This window comes from Neovison vison, chromosome 2 (genome assembly GCF_020171115.1).
Source record: "Neovison vison isolate M4711 chromosome 2, ASM_NN_V1, whole genome shotgun sequence".
In the NCBI taxonomy this organism is placed as follows: Eukaryota; Metazoa; Chordata; class Mammalia; order Carnivora; family Mustelidae; genus Neogale; species Neogale vison.
Window position 1 is genome coordinate 214,092,920 of NC_058092.1, and position 21,725 is coordinate 214,114,644.

General features: G+C 42.1%; 1 protein-coding gene across 4 annotated transcripts in view; it reads left to right on the forward strand.

The window, feature by feature from the left end:
* The window catches only part of GBF1 (golgi brefeldin A resistant guanine nucleotide exchange factor 1), a 126,989-nt gene that overhangs the window by 81,300 nt on the left and 23,964 nt on the right, over positions 1-21,725 (forward strand). For all 4 annotated transcript variants that reach the window (XM_044240374.1, XM_044240376.1, XM_044240375.1 and 1 more), the window contains exons 4-8: positions 11,206-11,337; positions 17,712-17,830; positions 18,360-18,468; positions 18,986-19,046; positions 20,314-20,368. In XM_044240374.1, the coding sequence (XP_044096309.1) occupies positions 11,206-11,337; positions 17,712-17,830; positions 18,360-18,468; positions 18,986-19,046; positions 20,314-20,368 (476 nt within the window). The remainder of the gene's footprint in view (positions 1-11,205; positions 11,338-17,711; positions 17,831-18,359; positions 18,469-18,985; positions 19,047-20,313; positions 20,369-21,725) is intronic.

Below are 21,725 nucleotides of genomic sequence, written 5' to 3' on the forward strand. Positions count from 1 at the left end.
TATAAGTTTTAGGAATCTAAAGGAGCCTTAAAGAATTTAGTTAAACTACCACCACCACCACCACCTTCCCTAAGGAAAACTCTGTGGATGAGGAATCTATAGGCCAGAGAAGGGAAGTGTTTGCCTGTGATGGGCCAAGACTGGGCCAAGTGCATTTCTTTATTTTATTTCTCCTCTTGTATAGAGCAAGGTTGCAAAGGCTTATCTGGGTTTTACCCTTAAGCTTGGAAGGGAATAAATTTCTCTGCAAGCTGCCCCTTGTCAGTATTCCTTCAAGTCAGTTCCTCAAGTCAAGCCTAAATTCCCACGTACCCATTTGAGATTTGGAAATAAAGGCATGACAGGTGTGGCAGATACTTCAGAGGCTTCTGGCTTTACCAAAATTTAGTTTTGCTCATCCTTTGGACCACTACTCTCGATGTCCTCTAGTGACCACAAAGAGTACAGCTTCTTCTTACTGAACTTAACAGATCTCAGAAATTATATTTGTAGATCATTCCCAATCTTACTTTGACTTTTACCAAAAATATTCCTGGGTATAACATAGTTAGAGAAGTAGAATATGAGGACCTGACCTTTTTTCTTAAAATAAAATGTCCAGGCGTAAACAGAAAAGCCAAAAACCAGAAAGTTTTTTATGTTCAAATAATTTTGTTCTGTGTCTCTTAATACAGAAATATCAGGAGGGGTAAATGAACTTGACTTTTGTTTATATCATGCTCTGATTTATTAGTCTGTTATATAATGATCCATCTTGCGAATGATGATATTCTGTCTCCAGGAACATGAGCCAGTATTTGCAGGATGAAGAGCAAGGATGGGAGCAGGCTGGTGACCCTCTAGAAAGCAAGAAGGGAGAAGTAGGCTCTGAGGGCAAAAGGGTCGAGACAGGCATTTCTGAGGCCAAATGGTGTTGAAATAATATACCACAGGGCTTTTTCCTTGTCAGCGTAATCCAATTGAGAATGCCCAACCGCCCCTGACAAGAGTCACTCAGGAGTGAAGAGCTTCACTACCAGGGAAAGCAGCTTATGTGTGCATTTTGGCTCAGGAATGTGCCAGCCCCATGCTGGCCAAATGAGAAAAGGCTGCTGCAGGCTGGAGAACCCCAACCTCGTGGGAGGATAGGGACTGTTCCCCTATAGGCTAAGAAGAGAGTGTTCCCTTTTGTCTAAAGGCAGTGCTTGATGCCACATGTTGAGACCTTTGGCACAGATTATCAGTGAGGGTGGCAGCTCTGACGTAAAAAGAGAAAATAGTGTCAGGATTCATTCCCTTTTGGATAGTTCAGCTCATCATCTAGAAAGACAAGAGACTTGGGGGACATCTGCAGGTTCTCAGACTGATGCCAGCCCGAACTGAGACTTCTCTGTTTTAATATCGTAATATAGGGAGTTGAACCACCTGCTCACTGCTGTTGAACAGAGTATGAGGGGAACATCACAAGACATCTCTAAAGGGTTTCCCTTTGCTTGGTGTTGAAGTGGTTCATGAGCTTCTCCAAAATCAGTTTAATTAAATTCTTGTTGTAATTGTTCTTATTCAGCACTGATTAGCCAGAAGTAGGACTCAAATTTGGTTTTAGAAGCAGGTGGCCTAGTCCTAGAAGGATCCCGTGTTTCTTCTTCAATGAGGAGTTGCATTTCCCCTCCTGTTATACTCCTTCTTTTTTTTCCGTCCCATCTTGGAACATGAACCAGTCACCTTCAGAGTACCCCTCTACCTGATCTGCACTCTCTGTTTACTGGACTGTTTGTGCCTTGAAGTTGACAGCCTTCCAGGGCGGGAATTTTGGCTGCTTGGCAGCGGTGTCAGATGTCTCCTTGGTTGTGGAATTATTCAGCCTGCTTACTATGAGCAGCATTATGGCACCTTCCCCTGAAGGACTCAGACAGCTTTTCTCACTCTTCTGAAGAAGATCTAGACAATTGAATCTCATTTGCCAGGCAGACTGAGCCAGGAGGCAGAACACCAGAAACTTTTTTATTCTGGCTTCATAGGAAGCAGTGGAGTTGAATAGTTAGGAGCACAGATTTAGGAGTCACGTGAACCTGGATTTGATTCTCATTTCCACCACTTGTTAGCTGGTGGGTAGATCTACTTTCTCAGTCTCATTTTCATTTTCAAAATGAGGATAATTATGAAGAGATAAGATATATAAGGTGCTTAGCACATGGGCTGGCACAAGGTAATAAATAGTAGCTGCTATTATTATTGTTATTTTTATCTCTTCTAAAAAGAGGATGAGTATTTCACTCATTTGTTTAAAAAAGGGAAGCCTCTTCCTTTCTCTGATAACTATGCATACCTTGGAGAAAGCTGAAACTCTCAAATTAAAGGGGCTATCCCACATTGCACCATACATAAATAACAACCACTAGTTATCTTGGTATCTATCCTTAATTTTTATCTCTTTTAGTAGTTTAGTAATCAAAGATAGAAGGCTTACCTTTGAAGTTTTTGATATTTACTTAGATCTTAAGAAATTAAACTGAGGGATGCCTGGGTGCCTCAGTTGTTAAGTGTCCGCCTTCGGCTCAGGTCATGATCCCAGGGTTCTGGGATCAAGTCCTGCATCAGACTCCTTGCTTGGCCAGGAGCCTGCTTCTCCCTCTCTCTGATCCTCCCACTGCTTTGCTCTCTCAGTCCCTCTCTCTGACAAATAAATAAGTAAAATCTTTAAAAAAGAAAGAAAAAGAAGGGAGGGAGGGAGAAAACTGAAGTGGGGCACCTGAGTGGCTCATTCGGTTAAGTGTCCAACTCTTAATTTCAGCTCAGGTCATGATCTCAGGGTCATGGGTTTGAGCCCTGCGTCAAGCCCTGCATCGGGTTCCATACTCACAGTGGAGTTGGCTTGTCTCTCTCCCTCTGTTCCTGCCCCTACTTGTGTGCTTGTGCTATTTCTCTTTCTAAAATAAATAAAATCTTAAAAAAAAGTAAACTGAACTTAAAATAACTTATAGTATTAAGAACCCTGGACTGGGACCCAGAACTAAAAAACTAGAAAAATACTATCTTAGTTATATTTTATACATTTGCTGTATTCCTTGCATTGGAATATAATATAATATATTATAAAATACTTGGAGAAAGTATTATATTATATAATATATTATATTATTATATAATATTATTATATATTTATAATATATTATAAAATATAATATAATATAAAATACAATATATTTTACATGCCTTAAATGAGATAATTTATGTGAATTGCTGAGCACAGTGCCTGACACATTAGTATATGCTTAATAAATGTTAGCTGCTGTTATTTTAAAATATAATTTATTTTAATTCTTTAACACCTGTTTTACAGGTGATAAAACACAGGCTTTGAAAAATTTAGTATCTATTACACAGCCATTAAGTTGCCCAACTGGAATCTAAATCCTATTCAAAAGCCTATGTTTTCACCTAGAACCCTCAACTTCTAGTCCTGGTTCCAATACTAACTGACTTTCTAGCATTTTACAAATTACTTAACCTTTCTCAATCTTTTTTGTTTTTTAAAGTTTTTATTTATTCATTTGAGAGAGAGAGAGAGAGAGAAACAAAGCACAAGCAGGGTGAGAGGCAGAGGGAGGGAGAGAAGCAGACTCCCCGCCGAGCTGGGAGCCCAAAAAGGGGCTGGATTCCAGAACCTGGAGATCACGACCTGAGCTGAAGGCAGAGGCTTAACCATCTGAGCCACCCCAGCACCCCAAGCTTTCTAAATCCAAATTATCTCATTTGTAAATTATTTTTAGGGCCTATCTTAGCCATAATATCCTAGGATTTGAAGGATTTTCTGGAATGACCAGTTGAAAATTTGGCTTTATTTTTCTAGAGCACTGTTACTCAAAGTATAATCTATAAACCATTTTGGGTTCACAAACTTGTGCTTAGTACATGATGAAATGTGTATAGAAATTGAGGGAAAGCATTTAGAAATTTTTATAACATCTTTACAGTATTTTTCTATATTAATTCTAATAATAAAATGGATTTATATCTTTGTTTTTATAATTTCATTCTCTAGCAGTTCATTTTATTATAGATTTTTTATTTTTATTTTTTAAAGATTTTATTTATTAGATAAACAGTGAGAGAGGGAACACAAGCAGAGGGTGTGGGAGAGGGAGCAAGCAGGCTTCCTGCCGAGCAAGGAGCCTGACGTTGGCTTTGATCCCAGGACTCTGGGATCATGAGCCAAAGGCAGATGCTTAACGACTGAGCCACCCAGGCATGCCTTTATTGTAGTTTATAAAATGGTGGTCTGCAGTGGATTGACATAAAGGAAAAAATAAATTGGCCCTAACCACAGACTGTTTGAGAAGCACTGTTTTAGAGGACCATCTGAAGATCTTAACAGAATTTTTGAATTGAAATTCCAGGGCTGTTTTTTTGGTTTTGTTTTGTTTTAAGCGTGTTTACAAAGAGGTACCTGTTAAATCAGAAATGTCTCACTAGTGGTACCCTGCTAGTAGCTCAGTCTCTCCTGCCATATCTGTCCCCCTACCACCACCAAAAGCTGCACGTGATGTTCCTGTTAGAGTGTCTCTGATGCTCCTAGCAATCACCTGTTGAACCTAGAGAGCAAAACTCGAATTCTGCCTAGACCAGACGCTTGGAAAAGTTAATTTTATATATCACAATTCTCTTTTTTAGGGGTATGGGTATGAGGGTGATAGTGAAGGTTCCTGGTGGGCTAAAAACTCCAGCTCTGGGGCATCGGGCAGGCTCAGCTGGTGGAGCGTGTGGCTGTTGATCACAGAGTTGTGAGTTCAAGCTGCACATTGAGTGTAGAGAATACTTAAAAATAAAATCTTTTAAAAAGTCCAGCTCTTCTAGTTTGCCATCACTAAGTCTCCATAAAGCACTGATACACAGAATAGACTTGCCAGAAGGAGTGTATTTTAGCAATCATAGATTCTAACTACCTAATTTGACAGATGAGCTTGGGTGTCATATGCCGGCCATTGGTAGTAGTGAGAAGTAGGGAGAATGATGATCCCTGGGCCATTGACTGGATTATATACTGTACAAGGACCGCATCCAGAGCCTCCAGAGAGTTTTCTGTGGGACGTTGTCCAAACCTCTATATGATGTCACCCCTGCCAACTTCAGGCCTCTCATGCCATAGTGAGCTCTTTCACCTTATGAAGCAGAAGATTGGCAAATAGACTCTACCAATATAGTAAAAGAATAATACACTGAGACTAAGTGAATTTTAATCCTAGGAATGCAAGGACTATTCATTATCTGAAAATCAGTTAATCTACCATATTAACATTCTAAAAAGGGAAAATCACTTGATCATATCAACTGATGGTGAAAAGGCATTTGATAAAATATAAAATCCACTCATGATAATAAAGATTTACAAAAATACTTACAACTAACATCATACTTTAGGTGAAACACTGAAGGTATTTACCCTAAAATTGACAGCAAGAAAAATGTCCACTTTCATAGTACTGGAAGTCCCACCAAGTGGCATGTAAGTGGAAAGGAAGAAATAAAACTGTTTGCAGATCATATAATTGTTCCTGTAGACAATCCCAAGGAATCTGCAAAAACAAAAACAAAAAATCCTAGAACTAATAAGTGAGTTTCATAAGGTCACAGGATATAAGGTCAACACACAAAAATCAGTCACATTTCGTCTCTTTGGTCTTGGCTGCACAAATGAAATGATGAAGGGAGTAGCATTTGGAAAGGGTCTCAGGAAGATGCACACATTGTGTTGCCACTGTGGCTCTAAGGCCTGCCACTGTCAGAAGTCAGCCTATGGCAAATGTGGCAATTCTGCCAAGCAGAAGAGAAGTATAACTAGAGTGCCAAGGCTAAAAGATGAAATACCAAGGCACCTAGTGGTGCCTTCAGTTAAGCGTCCAACTCTTGCTTTTGGCTCAGGTCGTGATCTTGTGGTGATGAAATTGAGCTCTGCACTGGGCTCTACACTCAGTGTGGAGTCTGCTTTAGTTTCTCTCTCCCTCTCCTCCCACTCCCCTCATGCATGTGTTCTCTTGCACGTGCTCTCGCTCTCTCTCAAATAAATAAATAAATCTTAAAAGCAGAACAAAACAAAAACGAACTCCCACCTGGTTGAATGAGGCACCCCAAAATTGTATACTGCAGATTTAGGCATGGATTCCATGAAGGAATAACACCCAAGCCCAAGAGGGCCACTGTCGCAGCATCCAGTTCTTCTTAAGGGTTTCAATGATTGGTCACAATAAATATTGTGATTTAAAACAACAACAAAAAAATGAGTCACATTTCTATATACTAAAAATGAACTTTTGGAAACTGAAATTGATACATAATACCATTTACAAACATACCAAATAAAATATACATCTAACAAGGGCGCCTGGGTGGCTCAGTGGATTAAGCCGCTGCCTTCGGCTCAGGTCATGATCTCAGGGTCATGGGATCGAGTCCCGCATCGGGCTCTCTGCTCAGTGGGGAGCCTGCTTCCCTCTCTCTCTCTCTCTGTCTGCCTCTCTGCCTACTTGTGATCTCTATCTGTCAAATAAATAAATAAAATCTTTAAAAAATATATATATATACATCTAACAAAACATACAGAATCTGTATGCTAAAAACTATAATACAGTGGTGAAAGGAATGAAGAATATATAGAGAGACTACCATGTCCATGGATTGAGAGTCACAACTTTGTAAAGATGGCATTTCTTCCCAAACTAATTTATAGACTCAGTGCAATTCCTGTCAAATTCCCAGCAAGATTTTTTGTAAATATAGACAAATTTATGTTGAAATGGAAAGGCAAAGGAACGAGAATGCTGATAGCAGTATTGAAAAATAATAAAGTTGGAGGGATTACATCACCTGATTTTAAGACTTCGAATATAATTAATTAAGATAGTTTAAGTTCAGAGAGTTAGACACACAGATCAATGAAACAGAGAACCCACAATATACTTATAAAAATAAGGCCAGTTAATGATTGGCAAAGTCCAAGGACAATTCAGTGAGGAAAGATTTTTTTTTTCAATAAATGTTGTTGGAACAATTAAACATCGATATAGGGAGGGGGAGAACATCCATGCAAACCTCACACATTATAGAAAAATTAACTCAGGGATGCCTGGATGGCTCAGTTGGTTAAGCAGCTGCCTTCGGCTCAGGTCATGATCCCAGCATCCTGGGATCGAGTCCCACATCAGGCTCCTTGCTTGGCAGGAAGCCTGCTTCTTCCTCTGTCTCTGCCTGCCATTCTGTCTGCCTGTGCTCGCTCTCTCTCTCCCTCTCTCTCTCTGACAAATAAAATCTTTAAAAAAAAAAAAAAAAAGAAAGAAAAGAAAAGAAAAATTAACTCAAAATAGATCACAGATATAAAAAAAAAAAGCATAAACCTTTATATCCTTCAGAGGAAGACATAGGAAAAATCTTCATATCCTGGGATTAGGCAAAGAGTACTTAGATACGATACCAAAAACACAACGCACTAAAGAAAAAATTGATATACCAGACTTCATCAAAAGTAAAAATGTCTGTTCTATGAGAGATACTGTTAAGAGATTGAAAAGACAAGCTACAGACTGGGAGAAAATATTTGTATATCATTGCATTGCCAATAAAAGACTGAATCCAGAATAAATAAAGAAGTCTCTAAACTCAACAGTAAGAAAACAAACAACTTAACTTAAAAAATGGGGTCAAGACTTGAACAGACACAGACACGTCGACCAAAAAGGATACATGGATGGCAAATAAGCACATAAAAAAGATGTTCAGTGTCACTAGCCATTGGGGAAATGCAGATTTAAACCACACAGAAGATATCATTACTTGCCTATGAGGATGGCTTAAATAAAAATACTGAAAATACCAAGTGCCGGAGAGGACATGGAGAAACCAGAATTCTCATTGCTGGTGGGACTGCAAAGTGACACAGAAATTCTGGAAAACAGTTCGGCAGTTTCTTACAAAGCTAAACGTACACTTACCCTTTGACCCAGAAATCCCCCTCCTGAGTGTCTATCCTAGAGAAATGCAAACTGCTGTTCTTCATACAAGAACCTGTATACAAACGTTGATAGCAGCTTTATTCAAAACTGTCTCAAACTGGAGAAGCCAAATGCCCTTTAACTAGTGAATGGATGAACTGTGGTGCATACACGCTGTGGAATACCACACAACAATAAAAAGGGAACAAACCGCTGAGCAGCAGTTTAGGTGAAGGCATCATGCTGAGTGAAAGAAGCCAGTCTCAAAAGTAACATACTGTATGACTTCATTTTATGACCTTGATAAACCTGGTGATGGAGAATACATTAGTGGTTGATAGAGGTAGGAGTGGGGAGGAGGGTGTGACTTTACAAAGAGACAAAAGGGAGTTTTCTGGGTGATGAAACTGTCCTGTAGCCCTGTTGTCACACCATCACAGTGGTTGCAGGAATCTATATATGTTCTATAAGATTTATAGAACACTATGCCAGAAAGAGTTGGTTTTACCAAATTAAAAAATGCACATCGCTCTGGAAGTGTCAAGCCATGGCTGTGAAATTTCCCTAGTCTTTCACCATGAAGGAAGACATAAGAAAGTATAGTTACAGCAACTGGATGAAAGCTCAGAAAATGTTTCATTTCCCACCTCTTAATTAAGGATTATTTTTCCATCTAGACTTTTATATCTCAACTGTACCAACCATGACCATATTTTTTAAGCGACAGACCAAATCATATATAATAGTTAACGTTCCTAAGGCAGCAAGACTAGATGACTTTATATATTTTAATATGCTTTACAAAAGTATTTGATATATTTCAGTTTTTCTCAGTATTTTTATTCCTTGCATCTCAGCCCTCTACTACCTCACACACACAAGGGTTTTTCTCGCAAATTGTACATCTCTAGGTGGGGGTAGGTGGGGGATAAGAAGCAGGTTTTATACAGCTGATGTGATCACTGTACATACAGGCTTGGAAAATGCTACCCAATCTGCCAATTAATTAAAGCATTAATCTGAGGAGCAGCCGGCCCAGGGAATGTTTACTGAAAGGGGGTTGTGGTAGGAATTGAGTGGGAGGCTCCTTACATTTGCATGAAAATGAAAGTACTTAGAAAACCCAGCTTTCTTTTGTGTCTGAAGGTGGGCAGCCTTGACCATGTCCCTTAATCTTTCTGGGCAATTTAGGAAGCCTTTTAGTGAGCTGGTCTCTGGAAAATAAAAGCATTGCAGACTCTAGAAAACAAACTTTATAGAGTAGGGTAGAGAGCAAGTCCAGTGCAGTATTACTTCTTAGATCTGGAATGAAGCCTTCTAAATTTGGGAGTTTGTGCTCGTAGTTAGGTAAAATAGACGTAATGGTTTCACAAGTTTTGAAACCATGTATATAGACTGCATTCAAATCCCAGCTCTGCCTCTTATTAGCTTTGTGATTTGGGGCCAATCATGTAGTTTATCTAAGCCTTATTTTTCTCATCTGTGAAATAAAGATTATGAATTGCTCCTTCATCTCAGAGCAGTTAGCCCTTTGGTTTGCTCCAGGCAGAAAGGAAGCCAGAGTGGTTAGGACCTTCCAAGATTACAAACTGTCTCCAAAAATAGGGACTGTGCAGCCTTTTGTTCTTCTTGGGCTTATTTTTCAGCAAGGGACTAGAAACCTCAGGGTTTTCCCTTACCTACCTGGGATATGCTACATTTTTATCTCTAAGAGAGGTGACCTTGACCCTAACAGCAGAAGACATAAAAGATAGTAGCTCATCCTGGGACCTATTTGGCCAACTTGAGATGACGGTTATCTATATGTCACCAGGAGGAGTGGTGAAATGGACATGGAAAATTGATCCAACAGTAGTTGCTGCTGTTAAATAATTACTTTTAATTTTTAAATTATGGAGATATATATATATATGGCAAAATTTACCATCTTGGGGCACCTGGGTAGCTCAGATGGTTGAGTGTCTGCCTTGGCTCAGGTTATGATGTCCAGGTCCTGGGATGGAGCTCCACGTCGGGCACCCCCCAGGTCGGACTCCCCTCAGGTCAGGCTCCCAGCTCAGCGGGAAGTCTGCTTCTCCCTCTCCTTCTGCCTTTCCCCCTGCTCTCTCTCTCTCTCTCAAATGAACAAATAAAATCTTTTTAAAAAAAAGAAAAGAAAAAGGCCAATGTGGGGCTTCAACTCAAGACCGTGAGATCAAGACTTCCAAGGGCCCTGGGATCAAGTCCCTCATCAGGCTCCTTGGTATGCAGGGAGTCTGCTTCTCCCTCTGCCTCTGTCTCTCGCTATCTCTCAGACAAATAAATAAGTAAAATCTTAAAAAAAAAAAAAAGTTGCATACTTAATTTACCAAGCCACCCAGGTACCCCTATTGCTACTTTTCTTTTTTTAAAGATTTTATTTACTTGACAGAGAGAGAGAGATCACAAGTAGACAGAGCAGCAGGCATGCAGGGTCTGGGGTGGGGGGAGCAGGCTCCCCACTGAGCAGAGAGCCTGATGTGGGGCTTGATCTCAGGACCCTAAGATCATGACCTGAGCCCAAGGCAGAGGCGTAACCTGCTGAGCCACCCAGGCACCCCTATTGCTGCTTTTTAAAGCATGATAATGATACTGTAGGTTTGTGTTCTGGTTTGTTGTTTTTTTTTTGTTTTTTTTTTTTAAGATTGATTGATTTAGGAGCGCACATGCAGGAGGGGCAGGAGAGTGAGGGAGAGAATCTCAAGCAGACTCCATGCTACGCATGACGCTGGGCTTCACCCCACAATCCTGAAATCACCACCCGAGCTGAAACCAAGAGTTGGATGCCTAACTGACTGCCATCTAGGTGCCCTGATACTGTGGGGTTTTTTTTTTAACTTCTTAATTTTTGAGCTACATACTAAATATTTTACAGATGAAATGATACAGTGTCTGTGATTTGATTTAAGGTAATCCAGAGAAAGGAAGATTGACCCAGTAACTAAGAATTCTAGCTGTATGGCACAGACAAGAAGGGCCTTTTTCTAGCTTTTGTCAGATGGCATCCCTTCATTTCTTTCCTTTTTTAAAAGATTTTATTTATTTATTCATGAGAGAAAGAGACAGAGGCAGCTGGAGAAACAGACTCCCCACTGAGTAGGCAGCCCAATGTGGGACTCAATCCCAAGACCCTTGGATTATAACCTGAGCCGAAGGCAGACTATTAACTGACTGAGCCATCCAGGTACCCGGCATCCCTTCATTTCTGTTTCTTTTCTTGCAGAACTCTCAGAAATTGAGCCCAATGTGTTCCTCCGTCCATTTCTGGAAGTGATTCGCTCTGAAGATACCACTGGCCCTATCACTGGACTGGCGCTCACCTCTGTCAACAAGTTTCTGTCCTATGCACTCATAGGTAAGAGGTCAGGCCTTGTTGGATGACTACAACACTTCATTTCCTGCCTCTCCTGGGGTAGTCAAGCTTTAGGTAGTGAGCTGGTGGTACTAGAAAGTTTCTCCTAGCCATCTGTTTCCTTGTAGGAGAGAAGTAAGACTGTTACTGGTTACTCATCATGCTAATTGACTCAGGTTATAGAGAGTGCCGAGGAGGTGGGGGTTTCCTTGGGACTCTGGTTTCTTTATACTTTGGAGGGAATTAAGAGTATGGTGCCTGATGCACTTGGAGGTTTAATTTGGTTTCTTTTTAAAGTTATTTTTCAAATTCGGTGCATGCTTATTTTAAGAAGATAAACAGTGGAGAGGTGACTAAAAGAAAAATTAGTGGTATCTCCTCTCACTGTTCCTTCTTCTTCCTTAGGTAGATCATGTTGACAGACTGGTTTGAATCTTTCTATACCTTTCTCTACATGTATATAAGCATGTATCATTTAAAAAATAAGAGTTTTAAAAAATTTAAAATTTAAAAAATGGGGGTGCCTGCGTGGCTCAGTGGGTTAAAGCCTCTGCCTTCAGCTCAGGTCATGATCCCTGGGGGTCCTGGGATCGAGTCCCACATCGGGCTCTCTGCTCAGCGGGGAGCCTGTTCCCTTCCTTTCTCTCTGCCTGCCTCTCTGCCTACTTGTGATCTCTGCCAAATAAATAAATAAAATCTTTTAAAAAAAAATAGGAGTATGTGTTATGGATTTTCTTTTTTCACTTTATAGTATTAACTTAGAAAGATGTACATGATTAATTAGCCCTCTGATTTATTCTTTTCCCCTCAGTTTGATTGAAATATAATTGACGTATTATATTAGTTTTAGGTATACAACATAATGACTTAGTATACATATGTTATAAATGATTACCACATTAAATTCTAGTTAACACATCACCTCATATGGTTTCATTTTTTTTTTCTTGTGATGAGGACTTTTAAGATCTCCTCTTTTAGCAACTTTCTTTTCTTTTTTTTTTTTTTATCTTATTTATTGATTTGACAGAGAGAGAGACACAGTAAGAGAGGGAACAAAGCAGGAGTAGTGCGGGAGGGCAAAGCAGGCTTCCTGCTGAGCAGGGAGCCTGATGTGAGGCTCCATCCCAGGACCCTGGGATCACGACCTGAGCCGAAGGCAGACACTTAACTACTGAGCCTCCCAGGCGCCCCTTAGCAACTTTCAGATATGCAGTGTAGTATTTTTAAATATAGCTACAAGTTAATCATTACATGCCCAGAATTTATGTATCTTATAACTGGAAGTTTGTATATTTTTCTCTTATTATGGTAAAATACATACAATATATAAATTATCATTTTAATCATTTAAAAATACATAATTCAGTGATATTAATTACATTCACAGTGTTGTGCAATCATCACCACCATTTGTTTCCCAAACTTTTTCACCCCAGAAGAAACTCTAATCTTTTTTTCTTAGTAAAGCTGGGTAATTTCCATAGTATAGATTCATCAGTCTTTCTGGTGGCTCAGTTGGTTAAGTGGCTGCTTTCAGTTTGGGTCATGATCCCAGGGTCCTGGGGAGTCTGTTGCTCCCTCTCCCCTTCCAACCCCCCACCCCGCTCCCCCCCATGTGTGCATTCTCTCTCTCTCAAATAAATAAAATCTTCTAAAAAATATTTCTCTTATTAATATTTAATATTTAGATTGCCTATTTTGATCCACTATAAATAATGCTGAAATAAGCATTTTTTTGTTTGTTTGTTTGTTTTGTTAGAGAGAGAGCAAGCAAGTACACAAGCTGGTGGAGAGGCAGAGAGGGAGAGAGAGAACCACACTCCCCATTGAGCAGGGAGCCTGATGCGGGTTTCCATTCCAGAACCCTGGGATCATGACCTGAGCAAAAGGCAGACACTTAACTGACTGAGCCACCGAGGCATACCTGAAATAAGCATTCTTGCTCATATCTCCTTATTTAATAATTTTTCTTTGGATGGCAGATTCCTGTACTTGAAATTTTGGATTAATGGTCATGTGCATATTACATTTTTATAGGTACTGCCAGCTTGCTTTCCCAGAAGATTATAGTATTATACTCCCAATGTTTGAGAATTTCCATTTCCCCACCCTGTCACCAGCACTGAATAATAGTAGTATTCTTTGTTTTTGCTAATTTGATTGGTGAAAACTTATTTTATTTTTCTTTTTTGGAGTTAAACATTTGAACAACTTTTTTTTAAAGATTTTATTTATTTATTTGACAGACGGACGTCACAAGTAGGCAGAGAGGGAAAGGGGGAAGCACACTGCCCGCTGAGCAGAGAGCCTCATGTGGGTCTCCATCCCAGGACCCTGGGATCATGACTTGAGCTGAAGGCAGAGACTTTTTTTTTTTTTTTTTTAAGATTTTATTATTTATTTGACAGCGAGAGATCACAAGTAGGCAGAGAGGCAGGCAGAGAGAGAGAGAGAGGAGGAAGCAGGCTCCCTGCTGAGCAGAGAGCCTGATGTGGGACTCGATCCCAGGATCCTGAGATCATGACCTGAGCCGAAGGCAGCGGCTTAACCCACTGAGCCACCCAGGCGCCCTTTTTTTTAAATTATTTTATTATTTTATTTTTTTTAAAGATTTGAAGGCAGAGACTTTAACCCACTGAGCCATCCAGGCACCCTGAACAACTTCTTTTCCTCCTATTTTTATTGAGTTGTTTTGTTTTTCTTATTAATTTGTAGGAGTTCTTTGTGTAGTGGGGATATTAACCCATTGACTGTCGTAGTATTACAAATATTTTCTCCCAATTTAGCCCAAATATTTTATCCAGTCTATTATCTCTGAATTAGTTTAGCTGTCTTTTTTGGATTCCTTTTGAGTTGGTCTTGTCACTCAGGATCCTGAATTCCTTTTCCCCTATTGCTAGCCCATGTGCAAGGGTGAGAACATAGAAAACAGGCAGCTGTCTTTGTTTCTAAGTAAGGAGACAAGAAGAGAGACAGCTCAGGCGGTAGCTAGCCAGGAAAAAAAAAATGGCCTTCAGTTCCGGGCAAGAAAACCCTTTATCTTTTCTAGAAAGTGGGATTTGCTTAGCTGAAGCATTCAGGACCCCTAGCAGAAATCCTAGGTGCCAGCTGGATTCTGAAGAGGTACATAAGCCTCTCCAGGCACCCTAGTCCTAGCTTCATACTTTTCCTAAGCAAAAATCAGGCCCAGCTACTTCCAGCCTTGCCCTGAGCACCACCTGCAGGTCATCTCTCTCCACAGCCTCTAGCCGCCGCCTTCTGCGCTTCTTCCCGTGCTTTCTTGTCAGTGTTACTCTCTCCCCTTCCTGGGGTTGGCAGACAAGCTTGTCATTGGATACCTCAGGCCAGATGGTCATTGGAGTTTCCGGTGGTGGGAAAAGAGAATGCTGTAGGTGGTGACTGCAGTGGGCATGAGAAAGGGGGCAGGAAGGAGTGTATGAAAGCCAGAAGGCGAAGGAGTTGAGATTGGCAGATTTCCCTGCAGTCTGCTCCAGAATGGCCAGGAAAGGAGGAAATTCTAAGGAAAGGGTCCTGAGGAAGACAAATTCTGCTAAGTGAGCCCAAACCAAACAATCTTTTGTTTAGGCTATCCTAGAAGAAATACCCATTATCCCTCAATCCTGTGACCCAAGGCTTCTAGGATTATCTTAGGTCCTACTCCAAGGATCAGCCTTTTGTTTGGCCCCACACAGCTGCCAGACCAGAATTTGTGCCACTGGTTGCCTGGCAGGCTCTGCCTGCAGTTCTAAAAACCTGTCACTCTTACCTGCCTTTTTACCTTTTTAGAAGATTAACTTTGCTGCTTCATTCAGGCTCAGTTAAACTACTTTAACAAGGGAGGTGACTGAAAGAGGGAAAGAAATAGACCCCTAGAAGCCTTATGAGGTGGGAGCAAAGCTGCCGTTCACTGAGCTCCAAAATACCACATAGAACTGAGGTCCTGGATTTCCTGTGCGAACAAAGGTCCTGCTGTGGACTCTGGAGGCCTAAGTAAAGATGGTCAGGCAGGGCTGTGAGAGAAGACTCAGGCCAAGGGCCTTTGGAGTATAGGATTTGCTGAGTCAGGGGCACCTGGATGGCTCAGTCGGTTGGGCCGCTGCCTTGGCGCAGGTCATGATCTCAGGGTCCTGGGGTCGAGCCCACATCAGTTTCCTTGCTCGGTGGAGAGCCTGCTTCTCCCTCTCCCTCTGCCTGCCACTCTGCCTGCTTGTGCTCTCTCCCTATCTCTCTGTCAAATAAATAAATAAAATATATTTTTTTTAATGGATTTTCTGGGCGCCTGGGTGGCTCAGTGGGTTAAGCCGCTGTCTTCGGCTCAGGTCATGATCTCAGGGTCCTGGGATCGAGTCCCGCATCAGGCTCTCTGCTCAGCAGGGAGCCTGCTTCCTCCTCTCTCTCTCTCTGCCTGCCTCTCTGCCTACTTGTGATCTCTCTCTGTCAAATAAATAAATAAAATCTTTTTTTTTAAAAAATGGATTTTCTGGGGTGCCTGGGTGGCTCAGTGGGTTAGGCCACTGCCTTCGGCTCAGGTCATGATCTCAGGGTCCTAGGATCGAGTCCCGCATCGGGCTCTCTGCTCAGCGGGAAGCCTGCTTCCTCCTCTCTCTCTCTGCCTGCCTCTCTGCCTACTTGTGATCTCTGTCTGTCAAATAAATAAATAAAATCTTTAAAAAATAAATAAAAAAAAATAAAAATAAAAAAAAATAAAAAATGGATTTTCTGAGTCAAATGAGAGAAACATGGAGAGCTGGGGAGATAGAAAGAGCTGGGTCACCCATACACCATGTATCATCCTGAAATTGGCTTCCTTCTGCATGACCTCTAAGTAACCACTCCTGATGCTGAATAGGGGCATGCTCTAAGGACAAATTGAGTCTCTGGCCAGGTGTCAGAGAGGAACTAGGACACAAGAGAAAGATGAAAATCACGTACAGTTCATGAAAATCTTCAGGCTCATGGTTGTAAGGGAAATGTTCTGGTTTCTCAGGTATCCCACCTGAACTTTAAGCTCAGGAACTGTTAATTTTGGGTACCAGGAAAGAGAAAATGATAAGATGTCTTTTAATTTCTTCCACTTAATACTAGGAGGTGCTCTTGTGTATGCCATGCCTCCTCTAGAGCAACTTTTTCTATCACTTGCAAAGCTTTGTCTTGTCCCTACCTTTTTTTCCTATTTATGCTTCCCTTTCAAGGATAATCCAGGCAGTTTGTGGTGCCCTTCTAGGCCTTGATGGAGGCCACTTCTTTGGCTCTCCCTTGTGGGTATTTAACACATGAATGGGAGCAGTTTCCCCACTTGGCAGCATTTGTGTTAGTTTCCAGCATGGCACTGGTTGTCTGAGGTAGCTTCTTCCCTTTTCTTATTCACTGTTGAAATTCTCTCTTCCTCCTGCTCCCCAGTCAGCCAGCCTCCAATCCTGTTTAGTTTTTTCCTTTCTGTTCTTTTGCTTTTAAAAAAGATTTTATTTATTTATTTATTTAATACAGAGATCACAAGTAGGCAGAGCAGCAGGTGGTTGGGGAAGGGGGCAGAAGCAGGCTCCCTGCTGAGGAGAGAGCCCTATGCGGGTCTTGATCCTAGGACCCTGAGATCATGAGCTGAAGGCAGAGGCTTAACCCACTGAGCCACCCAGGCTTTCCTGCCCCTTTCTCTTCTAATGCCTGTTTAGTTAAGCTGGTAAAATGACTCTTGCTTCATGTCATTTTATTTTAAATAAGAATGAAACCAAAGCAGGAAGAGGTCTCTGATTTGTTGTAACGTGGCACCCAGATTTAAGTATTGGCAGTAGTGACTGTCCATTTCTTTCCCCTACTTCCCAACCTCACTTGCATCTGAACACAAAACTCTAAAAGCAACCAGAGAGAGATGTGTTGAAAGAGAACACAAACAGAGAAAGGCTACAAGCTTGGTGTTCAAAGGTCTGGCCCTGTTTGGCCCTTGTTGTGGACCAAAAGCTCGTATTTCTAGGTCCTTCCTCTATGAAACAAGTAGCTTTACACCAGTGATTCCAAAGTATGATCCCCCCTGACCAGCAGCATTAATTCCTTCCGGGATCTTGTTAGAAATGCAAATTCTCAGGCCCCACTAATGCAGAAGCTCTCAGAGTGGGCTCAGCAATTTGTATTTTTGACAAGTCTTCTGAGTCATTCTGATGTATGCTTTAGTTTGAGAACCACTGTTTAACATAGTGGGATTTGTGCTGAGGAGCTTGTTAAAGCCAGTTACGGGCGGAATTCTCAGGTAGCTTAAGTAGCCATGAGGTAGGAAGTTGGAGAGGAGAAAAACAAAGTCAAAGCAGTCCTTGTACAGGATATCTTGCCTTTTCTGTCTCTTCTTTCCGTACCATTTAGTCTCCCTTTTTTTGTTGGCACAGATCCCACTCATGAGGGCACAGCAGAGGGCATGGAGAACATGGCAGATGCTGTCACCCATGCCCGTTTTGTGGGCACAGATCCTGCCAGCGATGAGGTTGTCCTGATGAAAATCCTTCAGGTAAATGGAGAGGAAGAGCAATTAGATTAATGGCCAGGAGCTGGTGCTGTCCGCTCTCCTTACCCAAGTTTGCCAGCAGCATGAAACCATGTTTTGACTCCACCGGGGCTTATGGAGCTACTTCATTTCCAAACAAGGAGCCACGTACCCAAAGTAAAAGCTTTTTCCAAGGAAATAATTGAAAGCTTTAAATGAACTGATATCAGATACTGGAAGCCCTTAATACACCTGCACCTCTGCAGACCATATCTGCCCTCCCATCTTTTGGGATTGTGGGCTAGGGCTGGAATGAGTGCTGAATTGTGTCAGGGTCACACAGAGTAAAGGTACAGTTCCCAAGAGGAGCTCCTGGAAGAGGCCCCCTACCAAAATGAAGTGAGGTCAGCATTCTTGCTAACCTCTCTTTCTTATCCTCGCGTGCTTCCATAGGAGACTAGAGGAACAGGAGGCAGCTTCTCTCCCCTCAAGTGCACCCCATTTTACCCCACCTGCTTTATTTATCACTGTATCTCCTCTTTCTTCCTGGTAGGTGCTGCGGACTCTGTTGCTGACCCCAGCGGGTGCCCACCTAACCAATGAATCTGTGTGTGAGATTATGCAGTCTTGCTTCCGGATCTGCTTTGAAATGAGGCTCAGTGGTAGGTGCTTGAATATTAGGCCTGTCATCATTTCTAGGGCCAGTGTCCATAAGTATAAATATAGGGTGCTGTCTCTGAACCCCGGAGAGGTAGAAAACTCGGGACTTGTCCATCACCTACCTACCTTGTAGACACATAGGGGTCTTGAAGTCTTTACTTGATTATTGTACACCTAGAATAGAAACCTTAGTTCATTGTACCAGGGCAAGAATTGGGATAGATCTCAGACTGACTCAGCCCAGGCACCAAATCATCCTCCCTTGAGGTTTCTGGGATAGACACTAGCCTGCAACCCTTGAAAACTCATCATTGTGCCCCCTCCTTTTTTTCCCCTGACTCAGTAGTGCCACCTAGTGGGCTAGTGCAGTTGTGGCTGCCAGGCTGAGCTGGAGCTGGTTTTAATAAGTTTGGTATAATCCTTAGTAAACAAGGTTTGGAGGGGAGTCTGCTCAGAGAAGCCTCCTGATAATAGCCCAGCAAGTAATGACACCTGTGTTATTTGTTTTTGCCTGTGCAGAGTTATTGAGAAAATCCGCAGAGCACACTCTCGTAGACATGGTGCAGCTGCTCTTCACAAGGTAAACCTGCTGCTGTTTGCTTCAGCCCGGCTGCCCAGGCCTCTTGAGCCTGGCTGCTTTCACACAGCCACTTCAGGGACCTGGCCAACCCTACAGCCACTTCAGGGGCCACTGGGATTATGGATGGGGATAGTTCCCTTGGTCCAGGGTTACTGAACAAGGGAGAAGGAGGAGGGACCTGGCTTGGCCTCAGCGGGAGGCAGAGGGTTATTTGATCTAGGCTGACAGACCTTGTTTTGCTTCCCAAACTTGTGTCTGTTTCTGTGCAGGTAGCAGCTGGGAAAGGGAACCCAGAGAGGAAGCCAGATTCAAGGGAGCCTGGAATAGGATGTTGAGCTCTGTAAGGAAGCTAGGATGACCAACCTTGTTTGCCCAGACTATCCTGATTATAGCACTGAAAGTCCCTGGGTTTCTGGCAACCCCAGACCACTGGTCACCCTAGTCAAGGCCCTCAATTTAGGGCCTAGAAGGCCTTCTCATGCTATGCCTAACTGCCTGTTTCTTATGCCTTTTTACAATAGACTGGCTTTGAGAACAGTTGACTGAGGCGAGGACTTTAAAGCCTCCTTAGATGATATTAATAATGAGGATGATTATGCATCTGCGGGGCTGGGATTATTTGGGAAATCGATGTACCTTCTGCTCAATTTTGCTATGAACCTAAAACTGCTCTAAAAATTAGTTAAAAAACAAAAAAACTTCCCCATGGGATTTCATTTTGCTCTCAAATCTATAAGTAGTAATTATTAATATGTACAGACTAGATCTGCTGCTGGGGCCTGCTGCAAAGTGTTCTTACTCCTCAGGCTCAGATATATTGGTTTCAAAACTCAGCCTACCTTTAACTCCTCACTCTTTGCCCGGTCTCCCAGAGTTTTGATGGACTTCCCTCTTCCCCATCTTGCAGCGTTCGTCAATACTTATCAAGAAAACACAAGTAGGAAGGAGTCAGTTTAGGATGAAAAGAGCCACCACATTCCAAAGGCATTTAGTCATCTTACCCTGGTGACTACCTTCTTTTTGCCACCACATTGCAAAGGCATTTAGTCATCTTACCCTGGTGACTACCTTCTTTTTAAGAAAGTGTCTGTGTTATAAGTCCCCCAATTTCTCCCTTTGATGAGGCTCTCAAAAAGCTGCTTCTCTTCCCAGCTTTTCTGAGGGGACAGGGCATGCTCGGGCCCAGAGCATGTTTGGACTGTGACTGGCATGCAGGAGAGATTGTTTTTATCCCTAATGACAGTCCATGGGATTCTCTGTCTTATAGGTTACCTCAGTTTAAAGAAGAACCCAAGAACTATATGGGGACCAACATGAAGAAGGTATGACCTGCTATCCCTTATCCAAACCTTGGTCTCCCAACTTTAGTGCTATGGAGATTTTCCTAGATATCCTTACTTAGCAAAAAACATGATTTTGCCTATACAAGTCTGCTTGAAATCTAGAAATAGGTGTCACTCCTTTAGTGAGAAATTTATTTTTCCCCAGATACCTCTTCTTCCCTAGCCTTTCCTTCCCAGCCTTTGTTGACCCAATACATAAGCTGGTGAGCCAGTCCTTCATGGAAACTTGGTGAAGCCAATCAGGTTGTGATAAAAATATATGTTGATAAAGATGAACACTCTACCATCCCCTCAAGATCCAGCCTTGTCAGCAGGTAGGCGGCCTAAGGATCCTATGCCCTAAGTCCCACCCTAATGCTGGATTAGCCTGGGCTCACACTTGCGCTAGTCTCTGTTGATGAGACAAATCAAGCCTGACTCTAGATCAGAAGGCTCTCAAACTGCTACAAGAATGGTGGTCAGAAGAATGGCCTCTTTCTGTCTTGAAGTCCTGTACTTCACAGGCCTCTGATGATTCTGCTTGCAGCCCTAAAAGGTTCTGCCTGTGGCGATGACCTTTGGCTGTTTGGTGCATGCACCTGACCTTCCTTCTCCCTAGCCACCCATTCCCATTCCTGCCCTCTGCCCTGTTGGCGTGTGTCTGAGTTTATGTCACTTTGTTTAAATCGCTCGTTTGCCTGTCTTTCACAGATTTCTCCATGTCTCCTCAGCAAACTGGAGCTAAATAGTGGGGAGCAGACCAAAGCCCTGAACCAGTTAGAGAGGGTACTACTCTTTAAGAACCTCAAGGTCTCTCTCCCTCTCCTTTCCCCTTTTAATTTATTTAAGTATATATACATAGATGTATATATGTGTGTATATATATATATATATAACATCTGGGTCCCATTTCCATTGTGCGAAGCACAACTTACCCCTCCCTAGTAACACAGCACGGCTTTGGAAGTGTTGCATGTGTTTGTAGCTTTGCAGTGTTGGGAATTTTCCTGTGGCATTTGGTTGCCTGGAGGCAGAAGGAAGCTTTGAACTGGTGATACATCATGTAGTGAGCCTAGAGAGCCTGGGTCCTGCTGACATCGTGTTAGGAGGTTTAATATCTCCCATTTCTAGGGGAACTGTGAGGGACCTCTAAGCAAGGCCCTTCCCCTTTCTACCCTCTCCCTGTCTCAGAGCTGGCATATAGAGCTTAAGAACAGTCTTGAGTCATCTGGATACTTGAACTGGATTTGGAGGGGAAGGATAATCCATCTAGTTGGGGTCTTTTTTTCTTAGTTAACATTAAAGGACTTCTTCCAAGATTTAGGACTCTAGATGGATGGGAAGGAGCTGGATAGCC